The sequence below is a fragment of the Elephantulus edwardii genome, unplaced genomic scaffold (genome assembly GCF_000299155.1).
Source record: "Elephantulus edwardii isolate Elephantulus edwardi_28Jun2011 unplaced genomic scaffold, EleEdw1.0 scaffold00226, whole genome shotgun sequence".
Classification (NCBI taxonomy): Eukaryota; Metazoa; Chordata; class Mammalia; order Macroscelidea; family Macroscelididae; genus Elephantulus; species Elephantulus edwardii.
In genome coordinates, this window is record NW_006399976.1 from 1075618 (window position 1) to 1097044 (window position 21427).

A 21427-nucleotide genomic window follows, 5' to 3' on the forward strand; every position below is an offset into this window, starting at 1 on the left:
TGAGGGAAGCTGAGACAAGCCCTGAGCCCCGGAGAGCCGGCGTTCTGAGTTTGGACTTGCAGCCTCCTGAGCTGTGAGGAGAGAAATGTCTGTTCCTTAAAGCCACCCACTTGTGGTGTTTCTGGGACAGGAGTTTTGGCAAAACAAGGCACCTGTGGTCCAGTTAGCTATACATTAACTTCCTTTGACAGAGTGAAAATAACTAAAACCAAACCAAACCAAACCAACTGCAACTTAGTTGCTAAGCTGACACATGACTCTGTGTATGTTTGCTTGTGTTTCTGTGTGTTTCCCCTCCAACCACTAACCCAGCCTGACTCCACTAAGCTTCTGAGAGCCATTGCGTCCAGGGGCAAATGTCTGTGGACTCTAGGGTTTTCAATGGCTAGCTGTTTACAAGTAGATCACCAGGCCATCATCACTTCTTCTGAAGTGTCTCTGGGTGGACTCAAACCTGCATCCTTCAGGTTAGCAGGGGAGCATGTTCACCATTTGCCGCACTCAGGGACTCCACGACGGAAACCACACTATTTTGTGCCCACAAGTAGACTGTGTGACTCCTGGCGGCTTCAGGTGACAACAGTCCAGCAGGTTTATTTAGGTGAACAAACCATCAGGTATTTTTCCTGGCAAAGTAGTGAGCGGGTTTTAACTGCCAACTCATTACCCATGAAGCACTTAAATGATTGTGCCACCAGGGCTTCTTCCAATGTAAATAATCAAACCAATGCTGCCTCAGAGGGACTCTCTGTTGGGCTTCTGAGGCTATAAATATTTATGTGCGTAACCTGTGGCTGGTGGATTTGAACTGCTGACTTTTTGGCTAGTAGCACAATACATAACAACCAACACTACTTGAACTCCACATTATACATATACACACATTAAAAGGGAAAAAAATCATCCCAAATACTATCCTACCCATTGCTATGAGCTTGAACTGCTATACAAAGAACTTGGCCAGACACTGGTGCTGCCCAGACCCGGGCCCTCTGTGAACTGGACGTGACTGACGGACATGGGGTCCCAGGTCCAGGTTGGTGAGCACAGAGGGCCACTCTGCCAGCATGGTGGGACGGGGCATGGTGTTAACAATTTGTTCACAGTTGACACCTGAAGTTTATCTCTACTCCACTAACACCCTCCCAGGAATGAAATTTTCCCTCCTGCTAAGTTTAACATACCTGATCTCTTTTGCCTACTTTTTTTTTTATATTTTATTTGTCTGTGTGTGTGTGTGTGTGTGTGTGTGTGTGTGTGTGAAATTGGATCTGACTGGTACAGGAGGAGACTGTCTCTCCTTCTCCAGCAGAGCATCTCGTGGATTCGAACCACGCACCTCTAAGGCTGCAGGGCAGCTTCTAGCCATTAGGCCACCAGAGCTTGCCTCTTTTTAAAACAGTTTTACGAAGGCATGGAGGGCAGTGGAGATTTCGTTAGTGGGAAAATTCTGCTGTGCAGCAGACCCTGGTTCAATTCCTGACCAAGACCCTCAAGCACAGCCACTACTACTTGTCTCTCTTGGAAGATCTGTACACTGCTAAGGTCAGCAGTGCTTCAGGATTAAGACAGACTGGGAAGAAAGGTCTGCAGATTAATTTAAAAAAATAAAAAATAAAAAATCAGCCAGCCAAAAACCTCTTCATGGATTACAATGGCTTAACCTGCAGCTGCCCGTGGAGATGGCTGTTGAACTGGGAAACATTTCTGCTGTACATGGGGTTGCCCTGAGTCAGGGGCTGATATGACAGCAGCAAACAGCAACAATGAGCAGAAACTCAGTGCTCTTTAACCAACAACTCCCATTTTGCCGCTTTCTGCCCTGCAACCACTGGTAAACTCTGGTCCCAACGCATCTCTCAGCATAGACATTCACCGGCCCTCCCCTTGGGGACTGAGCCCTGCTCTACTTGCGTACCCACGGATTCCCTGTGGGGTGAACGGTGACCCTACATGAAAGTACGTCCGCGCTTCCAGACTTGTGCATGGGGCCTTATTTGGCAATGGGGTCTCTGTAGATGTGGTGAAGTCAAAAGCCTTGAGATGAGGTCACGCTAGATGATCTCATTCACTCCCTGCCTTCAAGTCAGAACTGACTCATAGCTGACCCTCCAGCTGGTTTCTGGAGGTTGTAAACTGCCTGGAGAAGGCTGCCTCTCTCTCTCTCAGGGAGTCGCTGGTGGATTCCAACTCTAGAGCTGCATGGGCTTTGGATCAGTGGCACAAATGCCTGTGGACTACGCCACCAGGGCTCCCTCTAGACTACCTGGCGTGCCAGTACTTGTTAAAGCCCCCAAGGACGCCTGAGACGGGGGCTAGGAGGAAAAGGAGGGCGCTGGGAAGGAGGGTGGTGCACATGGAGAATGTGCTTGCTTTGGAGGCTATCTGAACATGTGGAGGTTCAAGTCCCCTCAGAGGTGCCTTGAAAGAAAGACCTGGTGATCAACTTCTGAAAATGCCATCACTGAAACCTCTATGGGGCCCAGTTCTACTTTGACACATGGCTTTGTGTTTTCCTCTGGCAACTGATCTCCCAGCCAGCCCAAAGCAAGCGAATTAGAATACGGTCTATGGTGGCCCACAGTTTTCATGCTTTTCAGAAGTAGATCGCCAGGCCTTTCTTCCTAGTCTGTCTTAGTCTGGGAGCTTGGCCGAAACCTGCCCACCCTGCTGGTGAGAAGCTACAGGTCAGCTCCCAGTTTCTGTTCTTTGTTCTCGATGGCCCCTCGTTACTGCTTGTTGTTTCCTGACACCAGTCCTTGGGCCTCCTCAACTGCAGGTCAGGGCTCCTCACCCTGCTGCCCACCGAAACCTCACAAGTCCCATGGCTGGTCGCCTCAGATGCAACTACTCTATTCTCTCCTGGTCTAGAGTCATGAGGAAGGGAAAATATCATCAAGGAACTAATTAGTACAAAGGGCTAATGGGCCACACGAAGCTCAGATTCCTTTATCTTGAGACCAGGAGAAGCAGAGAGAGCCGTGGTTTTCGCACGTGGGGCCATATGGTTGGGACCCCATGGAAGGTCTGGGCAGAGTAGGTGGAAAACAGAAATAAATTTAAAATGATATAGAAGACTCACTATCTGCCAGAGACTGGGGGAAACCCTAAGACCATGGCCCTTGTTGTTGTTAAGTGCTGTCGAGTCCACTGCCACTCCATAGCGACCCTATGAACAGTGGCTCTGAACCCTGCCCTCTCCTCTATCATCCTCCTCGTCTCTAACACACTCGAGCCCCCTTTCACAGTCACTGTGCCAATTCATGTCATTAAGGGTCTTCCTCTCCTTTGTGACCCTTCCACCTTTTCAAGCACGATGTCATTCTCCAAGGACTGGCCTTCCTGACAGCATGCCCAAAGTATGTGAGATGTTTCACCATCCTTGCCTCCAAGGAGCATTCTGGTTGCACTTTTTCCAAGACTATTTGTTTGTCCTTCAGGCAGTCCATGGAGTATTCAGCATTCTTCTCCCAACACCACAACTCAAAGGCATAGATTCTTCTTCTGATACTTTTATCCACTGTGCAACTTTCAGATACAAAGAAAGTAACTGAAAAGACCTTGGTTTGGATCAGGTGCACTTCAGTCTTTAAACCGCTATGGTTGCTTTTCAGCACTTTGGAGACATCCCTGACAGCCGACTTTCCCAATGCAGCTATTGTTACGTGCCATTGAGCTGGATTGTTTCTCCAGTGGTTCTTCAGAGGCAGTAAACTGTATGGGAGGAGAGTGCCCATCTTTCTCTCAGGGAGCGGCTGGTGGATTCTTCCTCTCCAGCTGCCACCCTCCTGTGGAATGCCTGGAAGCTCCTTGGTTAAATACACTGACACATCAAGGGCTCCCATTTTGTCTCTGCTCCTGTGATCTGAGGGTACCCTAAAGCAGCAAGCTAAAGCCTGACTCCTTAGCTCCATCCCGGAATGCTTGTCAAGGCTGTGGCATCAGTGGCCATGTCAAGTCTTTCTGAAGAACTCAGTCCTCTCAGACCCATGGCTGGTCAGTGAAGAACTCCTGCAAGCTCGCCACCCCATCTCCAACTTTGTCAGATCCCACTCCTTGAATGTGCCATGAGCTACTGGGGAAAGCACCTGGGCTGTCCACTTACCTGTTCACTCATAAATCCCAACACCCATCCATCTGTCCATCTACTCATTCATTAACCTTCCATCCATAAATCAAAACCTGCATTCATCCAACCACTTGTTCATTCACTCACAATGTTTCCACTCATCCATCCATCCATCCACCCACTCATAAATCCATCCACTTGGACATTTACCAAACTACTCATCAATCTTCCCTACCCTCTCCTCCACACAGCAGCCCCTAGGTTTCCTATCACTTCATCCGTGTATCACACTGACCTCCTGTCGTCACATCACACCTAGTATCACCCTTAGTTCACTGCTTTTATGGACGGTTGAGTGGGAGCCAATGCACAGCTGACCCCCCAGCAGGTTTTCAGAGGCTGCAAACTGCACAGGAGGAAACTGTCCATCTCTCTCCTGAGGAGCAGCTAGTGCACCCAAACTGCATGTTTTCCCTAACGCTGGTGGCACAATTCCTAACCATGAAGCCACAAGAGCTCCCTGTAAGACTATAAAGGTTTACATGACCAGTTTCAGCACTCAGTCCCTATAAAGAGTCACCTCCCCTTCACAGGGACCCTCAAGGGTTCAGACTGATGAGGAGGCCACCACTTGCCTGCTCCCATCTGTGAGGACCCCCGAGACCCGAGAGTTCTACTGAGGCCAGGCTCCCACGGTGGAAGTACTTACCCCGCCTCCCACCACAGAGACCCCCAAGATCCTGAACTGATGCTAGCTCTCACAATGGCTACACTCACCCCTTTCTGCCCGTGGGGACAGAGACCCTGACTGACACCTGTGAGGGCTGCACTCCCATGCTGAGACCCCAGACCGACTCACCCCCGCACAATTCCGCTCTCCAGGTAGTTGACTTGGATGAACTTCCCGAAGCGGCTGGAGTTGTTGTTGTGAGCTGTCTTGGCGTTGCCAAAAGCCTGAAACAGAAATGAATGCTGAGGGCTCACTCCAAGAACCAGACCTTGTGCATCGCTGACACTGCCATCACTGGGGGCACAGCAGGCCAGAAATATCGGGTGCAGCAGGCACTGGAGGCAGCACCCTGCACTCCTCACCATAGGGGCTGGGCACACCACTATGGACTATGGGCCGGGATGGCATGTGTCTGACATTTTTACTGTGGTTAAAAAAAGAAGGAAAAAACCACTATCACGCTCAGACTCACTGCTGTCACACTGAAAGTGACTCAAGCTGGCCCTCCAGAGGGTTTCAGAGGAGAAGAAGCTGGTGGCCTTGAACCCCCAGACGCTCAGACTGTGGGCTAGCAGTGCAGTACCCAGCTGATGGCCAAAATAATCAGTTTCAACCAGTGGCATTTAGTCCATGCATCAAGCTGTGCAACCAAGGCTTCTATCTTATTCTTGAACATTCTCATCACCCCAAAAGGAAATCCATGCCCCTTAGCAGTCAGGCTCCATCCCCTCCCCCAGGCCCTGCTAACTACAAATCCACCTCTCGTCTCTGCCTTTTGCTCCTGGACATTTCACCTAAGTGGAACCAGAGAACACCTGTCCTTTCATAGCTGGCATTTGTCACTCACTACAACACTTAAAGTTCGTCCATGAGCAACATCAGCGCTTCACTTCTCTCTGGCAGAGGCACTTTCACTGTGTGGTGTGACACTGGGTTTGGGCATCACATGCGGATGGACACTTGGCTGTTGTCATTAAAGTGGCTGTGATCAAGGTGGTCTAAGTCTGGGTGAGTCCCTGCTTTCAACACCCCAGAATGACTTCTACAACCATAAATTCTCAATCTTAAACATTTAGGAAGAAAAAAAAATCCAAATAAGAACAAGATTTCATGACTCACGAAAATGCTATTCTGTTGTCAGTGTCCATGAGTAAAGTTTTATTGGCTCCCAGCCACGTCCGCTCACTGACGTATTGTCTCTGGCTGCAAAGGCAGAGTAAGCTGCTGTGCTCGAGACTGCCTGGCCCCGGAGCCTCCTGTGTTTCTGGCTGGGCTCCTCATAGCAGCAGCTGGCTGGCTGGCCCTGCTCTGCTATCAGCTGAGACTCTGTGGGTCTGCTTGGGCTGAGGGTGGGGAGGTGAGGACAGCCCACCCTCCAGGAGCCCTCTGGAAGACAGCCAAGCAGTGAGCGTTTTCACCCTAGCCAGGTTTTGGACTCACCTGCACACAGATTACAACAGAGGACATTCCCACCCCCAGACTCCCCAAAGGTTCTGTCCCGGCCAGGACCCACCACCCTAGAGGGCAATCTTGTGAGGGGGCTCAGGAAGCCACAGGCAGGGGAGCTGGGGTGCATGGAGCAGCTCAGGAGGGCTGGGGTAGGCTTTCCAGGGGAGTGGTGCTAGGCCCTCAGGTGTGGCATTCCCAGGTGAGCCACCACAGGTGAGACGGCCTCTGGCCACTATCATATGCTGCCATCGAGCTGATTCTGACTCGGTGACCATCGGGTTTCAGAGGCTGCAAATCACCATGGGAGGCGAGAGTTCATCTTTTCTCAAGGAGCAGCTGGTGGATTCGAACCTCTACGAGCCTTTGGGGTTAGCAGTACAACTTGCTACGGTCTATGCCATCAGAGTTCCCCCTGGAGAGAGGGATCCAGGACCACATTAAACAACACCCCCCCCCCAAAAAAAACTCCCGATACAATCACCTAAAAACGGCTGTTGTCTAGCTGAGTCTGACTGCAGAGAACACAGTGCTCTCAAGATCTGGGACCTTCCGGAAGCTGTTGGGGCTTCCAGCCTCCAGAACCAGGAAGAAATCACTTCTGCTCCTTAAAGCTGCCCACTGGGGGGTTTTGGTCCCAGCAGCCCCAGGGATGTGAGGACACATCTGGGTGGGTTCAAACCTGCCACCTTTCTTGGCTAGTAGCTGATCGTGAGTGACACCTCGAGACCCCCCTGAAGAGCATACAGAGATTTCCAGACAAGCAGTCAGGACGAGGACGTGGGGACAGAGTTTGGCTGGAGGGGAGCGTCCCAGCTCTGGATGTGCATTTGGGGACTGCTCCCAGGAGGGGTGACCTTACGCGTCTGGTATGTGGTCTTGGCACACAGCATGTCTCAACAGCCCGTCTAAAAATATCCGGTTTGTGTGATTACACGTCTGAGCCAACTAGGAAACGCTGGCCCAGTATGTGCAACGAGAGGTGCTACTGCCCTTCCCGACTGGGCCACAGTGCACAAGCTGCCCCTGGAAGAAGGGAGCAGGGGTCAGGCCAGAGGAAGGGGCCTTGGGGAAGAGGCTGGGAGGAAGGGCAGGTGCCAAAGCCACCACCCCAGAGGCCAGAAACACCCCAGCCCTGGCAAATGCTCCTGTGGGAGGCATCCGCGCATCCCTCTTTCATAATGTGAAGTATAATTTTTTTAAAGTATAAGCTGTACCCTTGAGAGGAAAAAACAAAATCATAAAGGCTCTGGGAGTCCCTGAGTTTTGTAAGCAGTTAAGCTGAGTGGTTAAGTGGTGAAGGTTGGAGGTTCAAGTGCCCCGAGAGGTGTGTCTCAGAGGAAAGGTCTGGTGACCTGTTTCTGTAAAAACAGCCACGAAAACACCACAAAACACAGTCCACGCCGCCATATCTGAGGCTGTCCTGAGCCGGAAAGGACTCACAGCAGCTGGTAAAACCATGCAAGCAGTACTTTCAGAACACCAGCAGGGTCACCCCTGGTGGCTAGGTCTGGGTAGTGCTTTGAAATGAAGACTCACACAGAACAAAGGCCTGGTGCTCTACTTCTGGAAAACTGGCCACCGAAAACCAGGTCTTTTTGTCAAATGTTAAAAAAAGGAAACATGTCACCTTGAGGACTAAAGTGTGCCTGGCCCAAGTCCCCTGTACTTTCAGTTGCTTCAAATGAATGTGACAGTTGGACAATGAATAAAGAAGAGCCAGAAGAAGGAGCCCTAGTGGCACAAAAGGTAAGCAGTGGGCTGTTAACCAAAATCTTAGAGGTTCGAACCCACCCAGGAGGTTCTTGGGAGAAAGACTTGGCAATCTGCTTCCAAAAGAATGATGGCCTAGACGGGCGAGGGAGTGATGCCTCTGAATTGCTGTGTTGGTGAGGAATGTGGAATACAGCCTGGACGCTACAAAAACAACGAAGTCTGTCACAGAAGCACAGCTGTGGTGTCCCTGAGAAGGATGGAGAGACTTAACTGCATACATGCTGAGCATGGTACCAGAACAGCCAGCTTCTGAAGAAAAACCATCATGCGCGGTAGCGAGTCAATGAAGAAGAGGAAGACACACATCGAGACAGACTCACGGAGGAGGTGCAACGACGGGCCTGTGCACAGCAGAGATCGCCTGGCTGACCCAGGAGTGGGCGGGGGTTGGTTCTCTTGCAAGGAGGGTTGCTACGGGTCAGAACCAACTCACCAGCACCCAGCAGTAACTGCCTGTTCTTGTTTTCAGGTGAGGAAATGGAGGCACAGGGAGGTCTGCCAACCTCCTCTGAAGCTCCAGTGTGGCCTGCTGGCATGGCATCAGGTTTGAACCAGGGACTGCTGCGTGGTGCAGATGTTGATGACAGTCAAATGCAGGACTAAAGGTTGGAGAGTTCAGCCCCCCTAGATGTGCCTCAACAGGCTTGTCCTGGAGATGGTGAGACCAGGCTGCTCCTTGGAGGCAAGGATTCTGAGGCTTCGTCTGACGTACTCTGGGCATGTTGTAAGGAGAGACCAGTCCTTGGAGGTCATGCTTGGGAGGATGGAGGGACTATGCAGGAGAGGAAGACCCTGGATGAGACGGACTGACTCAGTGACTGGGGTAACAAGAATAAGTGTGTCAGAGACAGTAAGACTGGCACAGGATAGAGCAGGGTTTAGGGCTTTATAATATAGGGTAGTTATGAGTTGCAGGTGACTCAACAGTACATAACAACAACAAAGATGTGACTCAGAAGAAATGCCTGGAAATCTATTTCTGAAAAGCAAGTCATTGAAAGCCCTGTGGAGCATGGTTCTACGGTGACACATGGGGCTACTGTGAGTCAGGGCGGACCTGGCAGTGACTTGTATGTCACCCGAGACTCAGACACAGCTCCAAAGTGAGGTGCAGCATGAGGAGGTGGGGAATATCGTTGAGACACAGCAGGGACACAGAGAATCAGAACCAGGAGGCACCCAGGAAGAGTCAGGTCGGTAGGCTCCAGGCCCGAGAGCCGAGTCAGAAGAGAACAGAAAATCTCTCTCTGGCACAGGAAGGCTCTTTTACATGGTTTTTTTTTTGGCTAAGCTACAATTTCTCAGTGTGTCTGACCCAAGCCATAGGATTTTCAATTGCTTCATGTGCATGTGACAGTTGGACACTGAACAAGGAAGTCTGGAGAAATGATGCCTTTGAATTCTGTCAGAGAAGCATTATGTATGGAGTATCCTAAGGACTGCCAAGAGAACAAACAAGGATGTCCCACAAGTGCAGCGAGAGGGTTCCTCAGACACAAGGAAGAGGAGGCTTCGTCTCCCGTACCCTGGGCATGTTACCAGGAGGGCCCAAGTCCCTGGAGGACATCATGCATAGAAAAGTGAAGGGTCAGGGAAAGAGGAAGATTTTCAACGAGACAAACTGACACAATGCCTGCAACAGCGGGCTCCAGCCCAGAGGAGACTGATGGGCGTGCAGGATCAGAGAGGGTTTTCCTTCTGGTGCACGTGTTGTTCTGATTGTTGTGTGTTGGTGATGACTCAATGGCACCTAATGATAATAATGTCTTTCCTAGTGGTTTGGATAAAAACTAGCCTAATTACTGCTATCGTTACTAACTGCTGTTATTACACTGCTATAATTAAGAGGGAAGCTCTGGTGGCCTAACAGTAAGGAGTTGCGCTGTTAACTCAAAGGCATGTAATTCAAATCCATCAGATGCTCCTCTGGAGGAAGACAGGCAATCTCCTGCCCTGTGATTTGTTGTTGTTGTTGTTATGTGCTGTCAAGTCGCTTATGACTCACAGCGACCCTATGTACAAGAGCCCTAAACGCCATTCTATCCTGTGCCAACCTCACAGTCTCCGACACACTCATCCCCACCATTCCAGTGACAGAACCGATCCATCTCACCGAGGGTCTTCCTCTCCTGTGCCATCGTCCCTTCACTCTGCCAAACATGAGGTCCCTCTCCAAGGACCAGTCCCTCCTTGCAACATGCCCAAAGTATGTCAGATGAAGCTTCAGAATCCTTGACTCCAAGGAGCATTCTGGCTTCACCCTCTCCAGGACAAACCCGTTTGTTCTCCTAGCAGTCCATGGTATATTCAACACTCTCCTCCAGCACCACAGCTCAAATGCATCAATTCTCTATCATCCCTAGTCACTGTCCAACTCTCTGATGCATAGCATGTAATTGTGAAGACTATGGCCTGGATCAGGAGCACCTTAGTCTCCAGCCTGACATTGTTGCTCTTCAGTACTCTTGAGAGGTCCCTCACAGCTGACTTCCCCAATGCAATTTGTCTCTTGATTTCCTGGCTCTGTGATTTACTGCCTTTAAAAATCCACTGGAGGGTCAGTTTTGAGTCGGTTCTCACTTGACAGCACATAACAACAATTATTAATAAATAATGTAATGAAATGACTTTCCATACTATAATCGAATGCAATCCAGCACCTGAAGGGGCTGTTTCTTAAGGATGTGACAACCTTCAGACTACAGAATAGTTATTTGGGCAGAATGTACACTCACTTTCTCCCCTCTGTCCACTTCCACTCACTCCCCTGACCCCCTGGATCGTGGGAAGTAAGCCTGCAGGGGTCTCAGGCTTGCCTTCTGACCTAATGTCCTATGGACCAAGTCCTTAACAGATTCTCTCTTTTTTTATATACATCTCACTGGTTCTGCTTTTTTAGAGATCGCTGACTAAGACAGCAGCAGGGCTTATGTGGGGTGAGCTGGGAGCAGACAGTGGGGGTGGAGGAGGAAGAGGAGGAAGTGAAAACACAGCTGAGTGCCTTTCAACCAAGCTGCTGTGCAAAGAAGGCAGTCAGAGGTCATGTGTCCAGGTGAGAAACAGGGCAGAATGAATGGGAGTCAGATGCGGATGTAAGGTGTGCGCTGGGAGTCGAGGATGGAGGTGTGTGGGACAGGAAAGGGCACCCTGTCCCCTCCATGCAGCCTGAAGCACTGGCAGCCGCCGATGGGTGCAGGGCAGGAAGTGGGAAGTCACCACCATCCTGAGCAGCCCTCATTTCACAGATGAGGAGGTGGAGGCTCCCTGGGATCCGGCCCAAACCCAGCCTCCTGGTTTTGTTCTCTTTGGCACCTGGTGCTTTCGGCAAGCCCTCGACAGCAAGTCACTAGCGAGATCCTAGCCAGGCAGCCAAGAAGCAGACAGCACAGTGAGAACAGGATACAGGTCATCCTCCTACGTGCCCCCAACCTGGAACCGGAACAGCACAGCACAAAGGAAACATGCGAGCTGCAGCTAGGTCTTCCAGCGGAGAAGACCAGACTCAAAGCAGACCAGCTGTGGGTAATCCGAACACGTGGTTCTCCCTGTGTTTGAGCAGAACTGGGCTCTACTGTAACTTGTATGGAGGCTGTTCACCAGGCCTTTCTTCCTGGAACTGCTGGGTGGCTATGTACTGCCAACCTTGCTGTCCACCACCAACTAATTGTTAAGTCGGAGTTGACTCACAGCTGCCCTTCCAGGGGTTGTTAGAGACTATAAATTGCAGAGGAGGACAATGTCCATGTTGTCCTTGCAGCTGGTGGATTTAAACCACCTGCCGTGGGGTTGGCAGCGTAATTCCTTACATGATCCAACTATCTGAACTACTCAGGTTGTTTTGGAGCCAGAGTTCCAGAATAATCCAAGGCAGGAGGACAGGTCTTCAACAATGAAAACCATCAGAAAACACGTGATTTTTATCTCAGATTTCCACCAAATTCTGGTTCAGGTTATAAACAAACCATGTGATCGTTTATGTACGAAAAAAGTAAAGAACAAATCAAGTTTTGAAGAAGGAGGGTCATGCTTTGTTATTACTGGAGGAAGCCATCAGTTTTCTAGGGCTTATCTTGGCTGATTAAGATCTAAAGTATTCCCTTTTGGGAATGACTCGTTTCCTTGGTCTTTTTATTAATCTTTCTGTCATTGTTATGTCCTAACATGTCGCTTGCAACTCATAGTGACCCAATGTGCAACAGCTCCTAACACTGCTCTATCCAGAGCCAACATTACTGTCTCTGACACACCCACCCCCATTACTCCAGTCACTGAGTTAATCCATCTCATCGAGGATCTTCCTCTCCTGGGCTGTTCCTCTCCAAGGACTGGTCCTTCTTTGCAACATGCCAAGAATATGTCAGATGGAGCTTCAGAATCCTTGACTCCAAGGAGCAGCCTGGTTTCACCCTCTCTAGGCTGAACCTGTTTGTTCTCCTAGTGGTCCACGGAATATTCAATACTCTTCTCCAGCACCACAGCTCATAAGTGTCAATTCTCCTAGTCACTGTCCAGCTTTCTGATGCATAGCAAACAAGTATTTGTGAAGACCATGGCCCAGATCAGGCGCATTTTAGTCTCCCGACTGACATCATTACTCTTCAGTACTCTGGAGATGTCTCTGACAGCAGACTTTCCCAACGCAATTCATCTTTTCATTTCCTGGCTGCTGGTACCAAGAGTGTTGATTGTGGAGCCAAGCAAACTAAAGTTGTCAACAATCTCAATCTCTTCATGTCTATCATGATGCTGCCAACAGGCCCAGTGGCAAGAATCTTTGTTTTGGAAAATTCATTCATTCTTTCTTTAATATCTGTAGTTGTTACATGCCGTTGAGTTAACTAGACTCACAGTAACCCCATGAACAAGTCTGCAGCTTTGCCCTATCCTGAGCCTCCTCATGTTCTCCGCTGTGCTAATGTCCGTGGCTGCAGAAACTCATTCATGGCCTCTGATTACTGCTTTAATATCATACAGGGCAAATGTGCTGCAAAGGACCTCTTTAAAATGTTAAAGAGCAAAGATGTTGCTTTGAGGACTAAGATGCACCCGAGTCATGGTATGTTCAACCTCCATGGATGTAGGCAAAAGCTGGGTGATGAATAACGAAGAAAGAGGAATAATCTGAGTACAGAATATGAATATGGACTGGCAGACGAGCCCGACACTCATCTGTCAGTCTGTGTTACTGTGGGGGCTTTGTGTGTTGCTATGTGTTGGAAGCTATGTCACCAGGATTTCATGTACCAGCAGGCCCACCCATGGTGGATGGGTTTCAGCTTCTGAAAATCTGCTGAAGGGTCAGCTGGGAGTTGGTCCTGAACTGACAGACTCTTTCAGTTAGCTGCACAGCACATGAACATACTATGCCACAAGTACTCTGTATGTGTGTGCGCGCAGTTTTTGCTATTAATTAAAATTTTTTTTTTTTTTTGTTCAGAATCTCCTTTGGGAGCCCTAGTGACAGCAGTTAAGCACCCAGCTGCCAACTGAAAGGCTGGGAGTTCAAACCCACCAGCCATTCCATGGCATAAGTTGTGGCACCCCACCTCCATAAGGTTACAGCTTTGGAAACCTCATGAGGCAATTCTACTCGATTGGGTTGCTTGCTATGAGTTGGAATCAACTTGAATGAAGTTTGAGTTTTAGTACGTATCCCTTTATGCAGGAATTGTTCAGAGATGCTCTTTTTCTTTTTTTTAAAAAAAAAGCCATGTAGAAGAGTCTTTTTTTTTGAAGGTGTATAAACTATTAACAGACAAGGCCTACAGACTTATTTCTTCTTGGACACACCCACAGTATGGCCCCAACGGCCAGTGGTCTTGGTGTGCTGGCCTCGAACTCGAAGGCCCCAAAAGTGGCGTAGCCCTCTGTGGGCACGGATCTTCTTCAGTCGCTCCAGGTCTTGGCCAAGCTTGTTGTCCAGACCATTGGCCAGAACCTGACTCTGTTTCCCATCCTTCACATCTTTTTGTCTGTTCAAGAATCAGTCTGGAATCTTGTACTGGTGTGGATTCTGCATAATAGTGATCACACGTTCCACCTCCTCTTCAGTAAGCTCTCCTGTTCTCTTGGTGAGGTCAATGTCTGCTTTCCTCAAAATCACATGAGCGTGTCTTCGCCCTACACCCTTAATGGCAGTAACGGCAAAGGCTCTTTTCCGCCGCCCACCGGTGTTAGTGTTGAGTACTCACAAAATGTGCTGGAACTTCTCAGGGATCACTAGAGACATGGTGGTGGCAGCAACTGCAGTGCGAAGGCCTCCCGTGGAAGAGAAGAGCCTTTAAAAAATCTTATAGTTCTCAATGTTGCTGGTACAGTCTTGCTTTTAGAATGGATGGTTTTCCCATGATCAGATATGTATCTTTTGTGACTGCTGTATAATCTACTGGAGTGAAAGGCTCACCCTATGACCACAGGTTTTCCTTAAGCATGTGGTTTGGGTATCTCCTCCCCTTGGTTATTTTATGTTCACTTGACAAGCCTTGACTGTGCATTTCTGTCTGTTTCTTCTCACAACTCCTGTAGTATTTGCTTTGTAAGGGCAAAGACCGAGTTATTACATGTTGTGGTGGTGGTGGTGGTGGTGGTGTACTGACAAGTCAAGATCGACCCACAGCTGACCCTTCAGTGGGTTCCCAGAGGCACTGTAATTGTACAGGGCAAGACTGTCCATCTTTCTCCAGCAGAGTAGCTGGTAGATTAGAACTACATGCCTTCAGGTTGGCAGTGCAGCTCCTTACCACTGAGCCACCAGGGCTCCTTACATTTAGTGCACAGATATTCATGATTACTGTACCTTCGTTGTACACTGAGGCTTTGGTATTATGAAGAATGTTCTTTGTCATATATAATGCTCAGCTGATTGAACCCCACTCTCTCTGATGTCAGAACTACAGCACTTCTCTTTCCTTTTTCTGTCTGCTGGTGGTTGTTGTTCTTGTTACATACTGTTGAGTCAGAACCGACCCATGGCTGACCCTGCACTGTTTTCAGAGGCAGCAAACCATATGGAAAGAGACTGCCCACCTTGCTCCGGCAAAGTAGCTGGTTGGTTGGAACTACATGCCTGCAGGATGGCAGCGCAGCTCCTTATCACTAGGTCACCAGAGCTTCCTGTCTGCTGGTCCACCTGGTATCAAGGAGCTCTCCCAACCTAGTCTACCCACAGACCTTGCCTCACTGGTGGACTAAATCCAGCGGCACCTCCGAAGGGTGGGCAATCTACTGTTGTTCTGTACCGTTGAGTCGTGTGTGATTCACAGTGACCCAGCAGTACAACAGCATAGTGTACAGCAGCTCCGACGCCTGCCCTGTTCCTGAGCCAGTCTCACTGATTCTGACAAACCTACCCTCATTGCCCCAATTATTCTATCAATCCATCTCATCTGGGGTCTTTCTCTCCTGCATTGTCCCTCCACCTTTCCAAGCATGATCCTTCCTCAAGGACGAGTTTCTCCTGGCCATGAGCCCAAAGTATGTGAGACAGAACTTCAAAATCCTAGCCTCCAAGGAGAAACTTGGTTTCATCCTATTCAAGATAGATCTATTTGTTTTCTTGGTGGTCCATGGTATGTTCAAGACTCTTAAAAAAAAATTCAAAGCATTTATTGTGATGTGGCAAGAACATAAGTGTAGTCAAACCAGTATGAACAACTGCTCTAAAATTTAAAAATACCCCCAAAAAACACCAGCTAAAACAGAAGGGAAAAAAATTCAAAAATTATTGCCCTCAACAACTTTTCACTTCATTGATCATTTCTAGTTGGATACACTTTGTAGAAGAGAAATATTATTGCCTTTTAACATGATCAGACCCAGACTCAGCTGTTTTCTTGACTTTGTTTTAGAAGGAATTTCTTCTGCATCATCTAATACCAGGTTCATAGACTCATCAAAACCTATGATACAACCCTCTATCGGCATATTCACTTGCTCATAGAGCCACACATGAATCCAAGATCTAGTTTGCAAGTATCTGAAGATGAGGTTGGTGGGCTGCACAAAGACCAGACTAAGCCCTACACTAGCTCTGAAAGCAACTTCCAGAACTGGTTATGTTCAACAATCTTCGCAAACACCACAACTCAAAGGCATCAATTCTTCTGTCATCCTTAGTTATTGTCTAGCTCTCTGATGCATAGCAAGTAATTGTGAAGCCTACAGCCTGGATCAGGCGCACCTTAGTCTCTAGACTGATACCAACAACAATGAGAAAGAGAGGAAGATGGGTGTATGCCTGGCATACCCTTTATTTTTCAGTTTTGGAACATTATTTTATGTGAGTTTTAGCAGTGGAGCTAATTATCCTTTTCAGACCAAACTGAAAGTCCTCTTTTCATTTAAACGCTTATTTAACTCTCATAGCACGACAGGCTAGTTCCCTTCCACACCCCAGGTGGCCACTGCCCTTCCTCTTCCCATCTCCTAACCACCTGACCTGGACCAGGTTCACCTTGGTCTCTGACTGAGAGTGACACTTCAGGTCACTTTGTACAACTTCCCGAAACCCTTTTGCAAGACTTCTAACCTCATTTGCAACTGATGAGCAATGGCATGGTGGTCAGTCCTGCAGAGCAGGGAGAGGAGCTGAGGTGGAGGCCGGCTGGAAGAAGTGATCAGCTCATTATCAAGGGGTCCCATCTGGGGAAGCTGTCTGCCTCCCTACACAATTGCCAAAGTGCATGAACGTACTCAGACACTCATGATAAGAACAGTAAGGACTTCTGGTATTTTCTCTGTTGCAAAGCTGAACTGCTACAAAGGTGAGGGTCACGGGAGAGGGTCACCCTCCACATGTGAATGAGTCAATCCTTAAAATAAATCAGCATCTTTCCCCTTCTTCCCTCCTCATATATATGAAGCCCTGGCCCAGAGGGAGTTGTGCTGTTAACCAAAGGCTCAGGCCTCTCTAGTAGTTCAAATCCGCCAGATGCTCTGTGGGAGAAAAATGGGCATCTTCTCCAAGATTTACAACCTCAGAAAACCAGTGGAGGGTCAGCTATGAGTTGGTAACGATTCCATGGCAATGAGTTTGGATGAATGACACAAGGGTAATGCCTCATTGCTAACTAAAAGGTGGGTGGATTGAACTCACTAATTGCTCTAAGGGAGAAAGACTCAATGATCTGCTTTCATAAATAATCACAGCCTAGAAGCCCAATGGATTTTGTCATATGAATTGGCATCAGATGACAGAAACAGTAACAACAGACATGTCTCTTATTGGATCTATTTCTCTAGAGAACTCAGACTGAACCCTGCAGCTTCTCCTGGCATTGGCCACTCCTTACCAACACCTGTCTTGCCATCTGATTGCCCTGTCCTGCTGGGTTCCGTAAGACCAAAAGTTAGAGGAAGAGAGGCCAGCTCTGATGTTGGTGTCTGAACAGACACAGAAGAGGAATTCAACGTTGAGTCGCCTTATCATACAGGGTCTCTGGGTCGTACCATGGTTAAGTGTTAAACTATTAACCTTATAGGCTGGTGGTTCAAATCAACCCAGTGGCACTGCAGAACAAAGGCTTGGTAACGTTTTTATGTTGTTGTTTTGTGCCATAAAGTCGTCTGCTACTTATAGCAACCCTATGTACAACAGCTCTGAACCCTGCCCTGTCCTGAGCCATTCTCACTGACTCCAGCACACTTTTATTCCCATTGCCCTAGATACTTTATCAATCCATTTCATCTGGGGTCTTCCTCTCCTGCGCTGTCCCTCCACCCTTCTGAGCATGTCTTTCTCTAAGGACCAATCCCCCCTTTCTCCCTGCCCAAAGTATGTGAGACTTAAGAAATCCTAGCCTCTAAGGAGAAACCTGGTTTCACCCTCTCCAAGACAGATCTATTCGTTTTCTTGGCAGTCCATGTTATGTTCAAGACTCTTCTCCAGCACCACAACTCGAAGGCACTGAATTATTTATCTGTCATACTTAGTCACCGACCAGCTCTCTGAAGCATAGCAAGTAACTGCGAAGGCCATGGACTGGATCAGGCGCATCTTAGTCTCTAGACTGACATCATGTCTTCTCAGTACTCTGGAGAGGTCATCTTGTGTACCATCAAGCTGATTCCAATTTACAGAAAGAAAACTGTCCAGCTAAGAAAACCCTGTGGAGCCGTTCCACTCTGTAACACACGGACGGAGTCATTATGAGTTGGAACTGACTCAATGAAATAGTAATAAGGCACATATCTCATAATGCTGCATACTCGCCGAGAATTAAGGGCGCGCTCCTGCTGGGGAAATGGGGATACTAAGCCCCAGCAAGGGACAGTGCCGTGTCCCGACATGAAAGACTGCCTTCTGGGCTGCCAGCCGCCACGTGCCCCATGCTGCGTCCCGTGCACTGTCCACTCTGTACCAGCTGGCGAAGATGGCGCAGGGGTGGTGGGAAACCTTTCAAAGGAAGAGGCGACAGGATATGGTGACAGTGAGCATGCAGACTGGGAGGAAAGCACCCAAGAGCACTGGCCACGCTGTGGGGCTAGAATGGGGAAGTGGACGGCCAGTGGGCGGGGAGGCAACATGCCATGGGCATGTCCGGGACAGCACAACCTGGGGTCCGTTTCTGACTACTTCATCAAGGTGGTGGGAGCTTGACTCTCTTCTGCCCTGGGTATGTGTGCTTTTAAATAAATGCATTTTGCTTGTTTTGTTTTCTACTTAAAAAAAATAAATCAGAATTGCTTTCCTTTTTAAAATAGCAGTGAATATAGTTCTGAGTCACTCTTAGGTTCTGACTCCTGGTGACCACATATGTGCAGAGCGGAACTGTGTTTGGGGGAGTTTTCAGGGCTGTGCCGTTTCATAAACAGATTCCTAGGCCTGTCCGCCGCTGGGTGGTTTTGAACCACCAAATTTCAGCTAGCTGCAGAGTATATTCGCCCACAGCGCCACCCAGGGACTCCCCTGTACTGAACTCTCGACAGAACTACAGGGTAGAGGGGGAAAACTCTCTCCACCAGTGCAGGCTGGTGAGATGCCAGTTATAGGAAAAGGGGCCAGCGCAGCCTTCAGCTTTTAATCAACTTTCTCCAGGAGGGCTTCCTGGGCTTAAAATACACCCCGTCATTTCACTCTTTCCTTAGACCCAGCAATGCCAAAAATACAACTTCCTTCATGGTCTGAAATAGGCTGAAGCCATTCCAGGGTCTCAGGACTCCGTACACATGTTCTGAGCCAGGGAGGCAGCCGCCAGGTCCTTGTGGAGATGGAGCTAAAAACAAGGTGGTGGGAGGGGGACTGGGAGGTCCCAGCAGGGCTATGTCCTCAACCTTGACTGGCCACCCCGCCTGCAGGTAAGCACGCCCATCCTTGGTGCTGGGGACAATGATGCCATCCCCATGTTGCGCAGGAGCTGGGAACACCACTTCATCTGTCTGGTTACACCGCCTCCCTGGCTGTCCAACTGCTGTGAGCTCTACCCCCACACCACTCACGAAGGACCCCGAGCTGAGCTCTGCCAAGGGAAGTCTCGGATGAGGGTTCTAGAGGATGTGAGGCTTGCTTGCTGGGTCCTCCCTCCACCCTGTCCCTTGCTGTCCCTGTGGCTGACAGGCAGGACACAGATGCTACAGTGCCCAGGGGCGTGGCTGGAAACCCAAGGGTTGGGCCTGCGATGTACACATGATGATGCAAGATGGAGTAGGGGTGGGGGTGGGGGCCACCACATATCGGAGCGATGCCTGCTGTCAAGCCACTTCCTACCCTTGAAATACTGCCCTGAGATTATCTCTGAGCCTTAAAACAAAAGACATCCCAAGTCTTAAAATCCAACAGTTTAGCTTACTAAGTGACAAAGGCAGACCTTGCCTTGAATAGCGTGAGCGTGTTGGATCTAGCTATATGGGATCAGAGTGACAGAAGCAACTCAAAAGTTTAGACACGAACCTCTGGGACAGCATGTTTATGTTAACGGAAGGAACGATCAGAAAAGGAAGGCGAGGAGGGAGGCAGGCTGCACAACTGAAGAACGTCATCAGAGTCACACAGTCATACACTTAGACACTGGTGAACTGGTAATGTCTACTCTCAACAATTAAATGAAGAAAATCTAGTTAAAACTCAAACCCACTTCCTTGCTGAGGAGAGCAAGCCTTGCACAGAGCAGCAGGCAGTCACGCAGTGCCGCTGGGGCTTGCACGTCCACGGTGGGCTCTCTTCCAAGGCCCCAAACAGACCCTCTGTGGGTGGGCTTGTGCTTGTGAATGTGTGTGTCACACTGTGCGCTGCGGTGATGTTGGAAGTTCTGCCACTGGTACTGTAAACATCACCAGCAGGGTCACCCATGGAGGACAGTCTGCAGATCTTCTAAGCCCAGATAGACTAGGGAGGAAGACCTGGTGACCTGCTTCTAACTGTCAGCTGACCACACAGAATATTATCTGAACTTAGTGGTAAAGGAGCTGTTGCTGCCAATCCACAGGCACGTGGTTCGAGTTCACCAGGTGCTCTTCAGAAGAAATGGGCAATTTCCTCTCATGCAATGTCAGCTTCTGCTGTGCACAGGGTCACCGTGAGCTAGGGACAGACAGCAGTAACATATGTGACATGACTACTGATGCAGAAGAACAGAAGCTGGCAATCCTGGTGGACTGGAGCAAGGGTGGCAGCCTGGTTCTACTGGGAAGAGACAGGCAGAGAATGAGAGGGCCATTCCAAAAGGGTACCTGTGAAATGTTCACCTTTATAGGCTTCTGTAATGCTACACTGAAGGCTGGTGGTGTCAGTGCCCCAGATGTACACTGAAGAAAGGCCTGGTAATCCCCTTCTGAAAAAAATCAGCCCTTGAAACCCCTAAGGAGCTCAGTTCTACTCTAACATGTACAGGGCTGCCATGAGCCGGCGTCAACTCAATGGCACTAGTAGTGGTGGGCAGATTAGGAGCAAAAGGTAAAGGTTTTAAATAAAATAGATGAGTTGCTCAGGGCTGAGATGGGCTGAAGGATAATGGTTAAGGTGTAAGAGCTTCTTTTTCTGGCTGTTGAACATATTCTAAAGTCCACTAGGGGTGGACAGACAACTCTCTGGGGCACTAAATGCTGCAGAAAAGCATTTGAAAATGGGTGGTTTGTATATTATGTGAATCTTCTATTAATAAAGCGGTAAAACAAAGCTCAACTGCAGAAGACAGGACAGGGAGGTGACACACCTCTGGTCCTGGAAGCTTCTGTCACCCTCGCTGAGTGGCTTTATCCTTGTACCTCACGGGTCAGGTGGGGCTGGTCAGTCTGTGCACACTCAGACACGCCCCACCCGGGACTCCAGAGGGGAGATGATGAGCAGGTGTTCCTGCGGAGCCAGTCTAGGTGGGCCACCACATGACCTGCCCCTACCGTGTCTCTATGCTGAAGGTAGTGGAAACAGACTTGTCAGCCTGGACGTAGAAGATGAACTGAATTGTTGTTGT

At 49.1% G+C, this 21427-nt stretch overlaps 1 protein-coding gene across 1 annotated transcript in view; it reads right to left on the bottom strand.

Moving 5' to 3' along the window:
- Positions 1-21427, bottom strand: part of MYO9B (myosin IXB) — an 82927-nt gene that overhangs the window by 44755 nt on the left and 16745 nt on the right. The window contains 1 exon segment of the mRNA XM_006898320.1: positions 4929-5023. Coding sequence (XP_006898382.1) covers positions 4929-5023 — 95 coding nt within the window.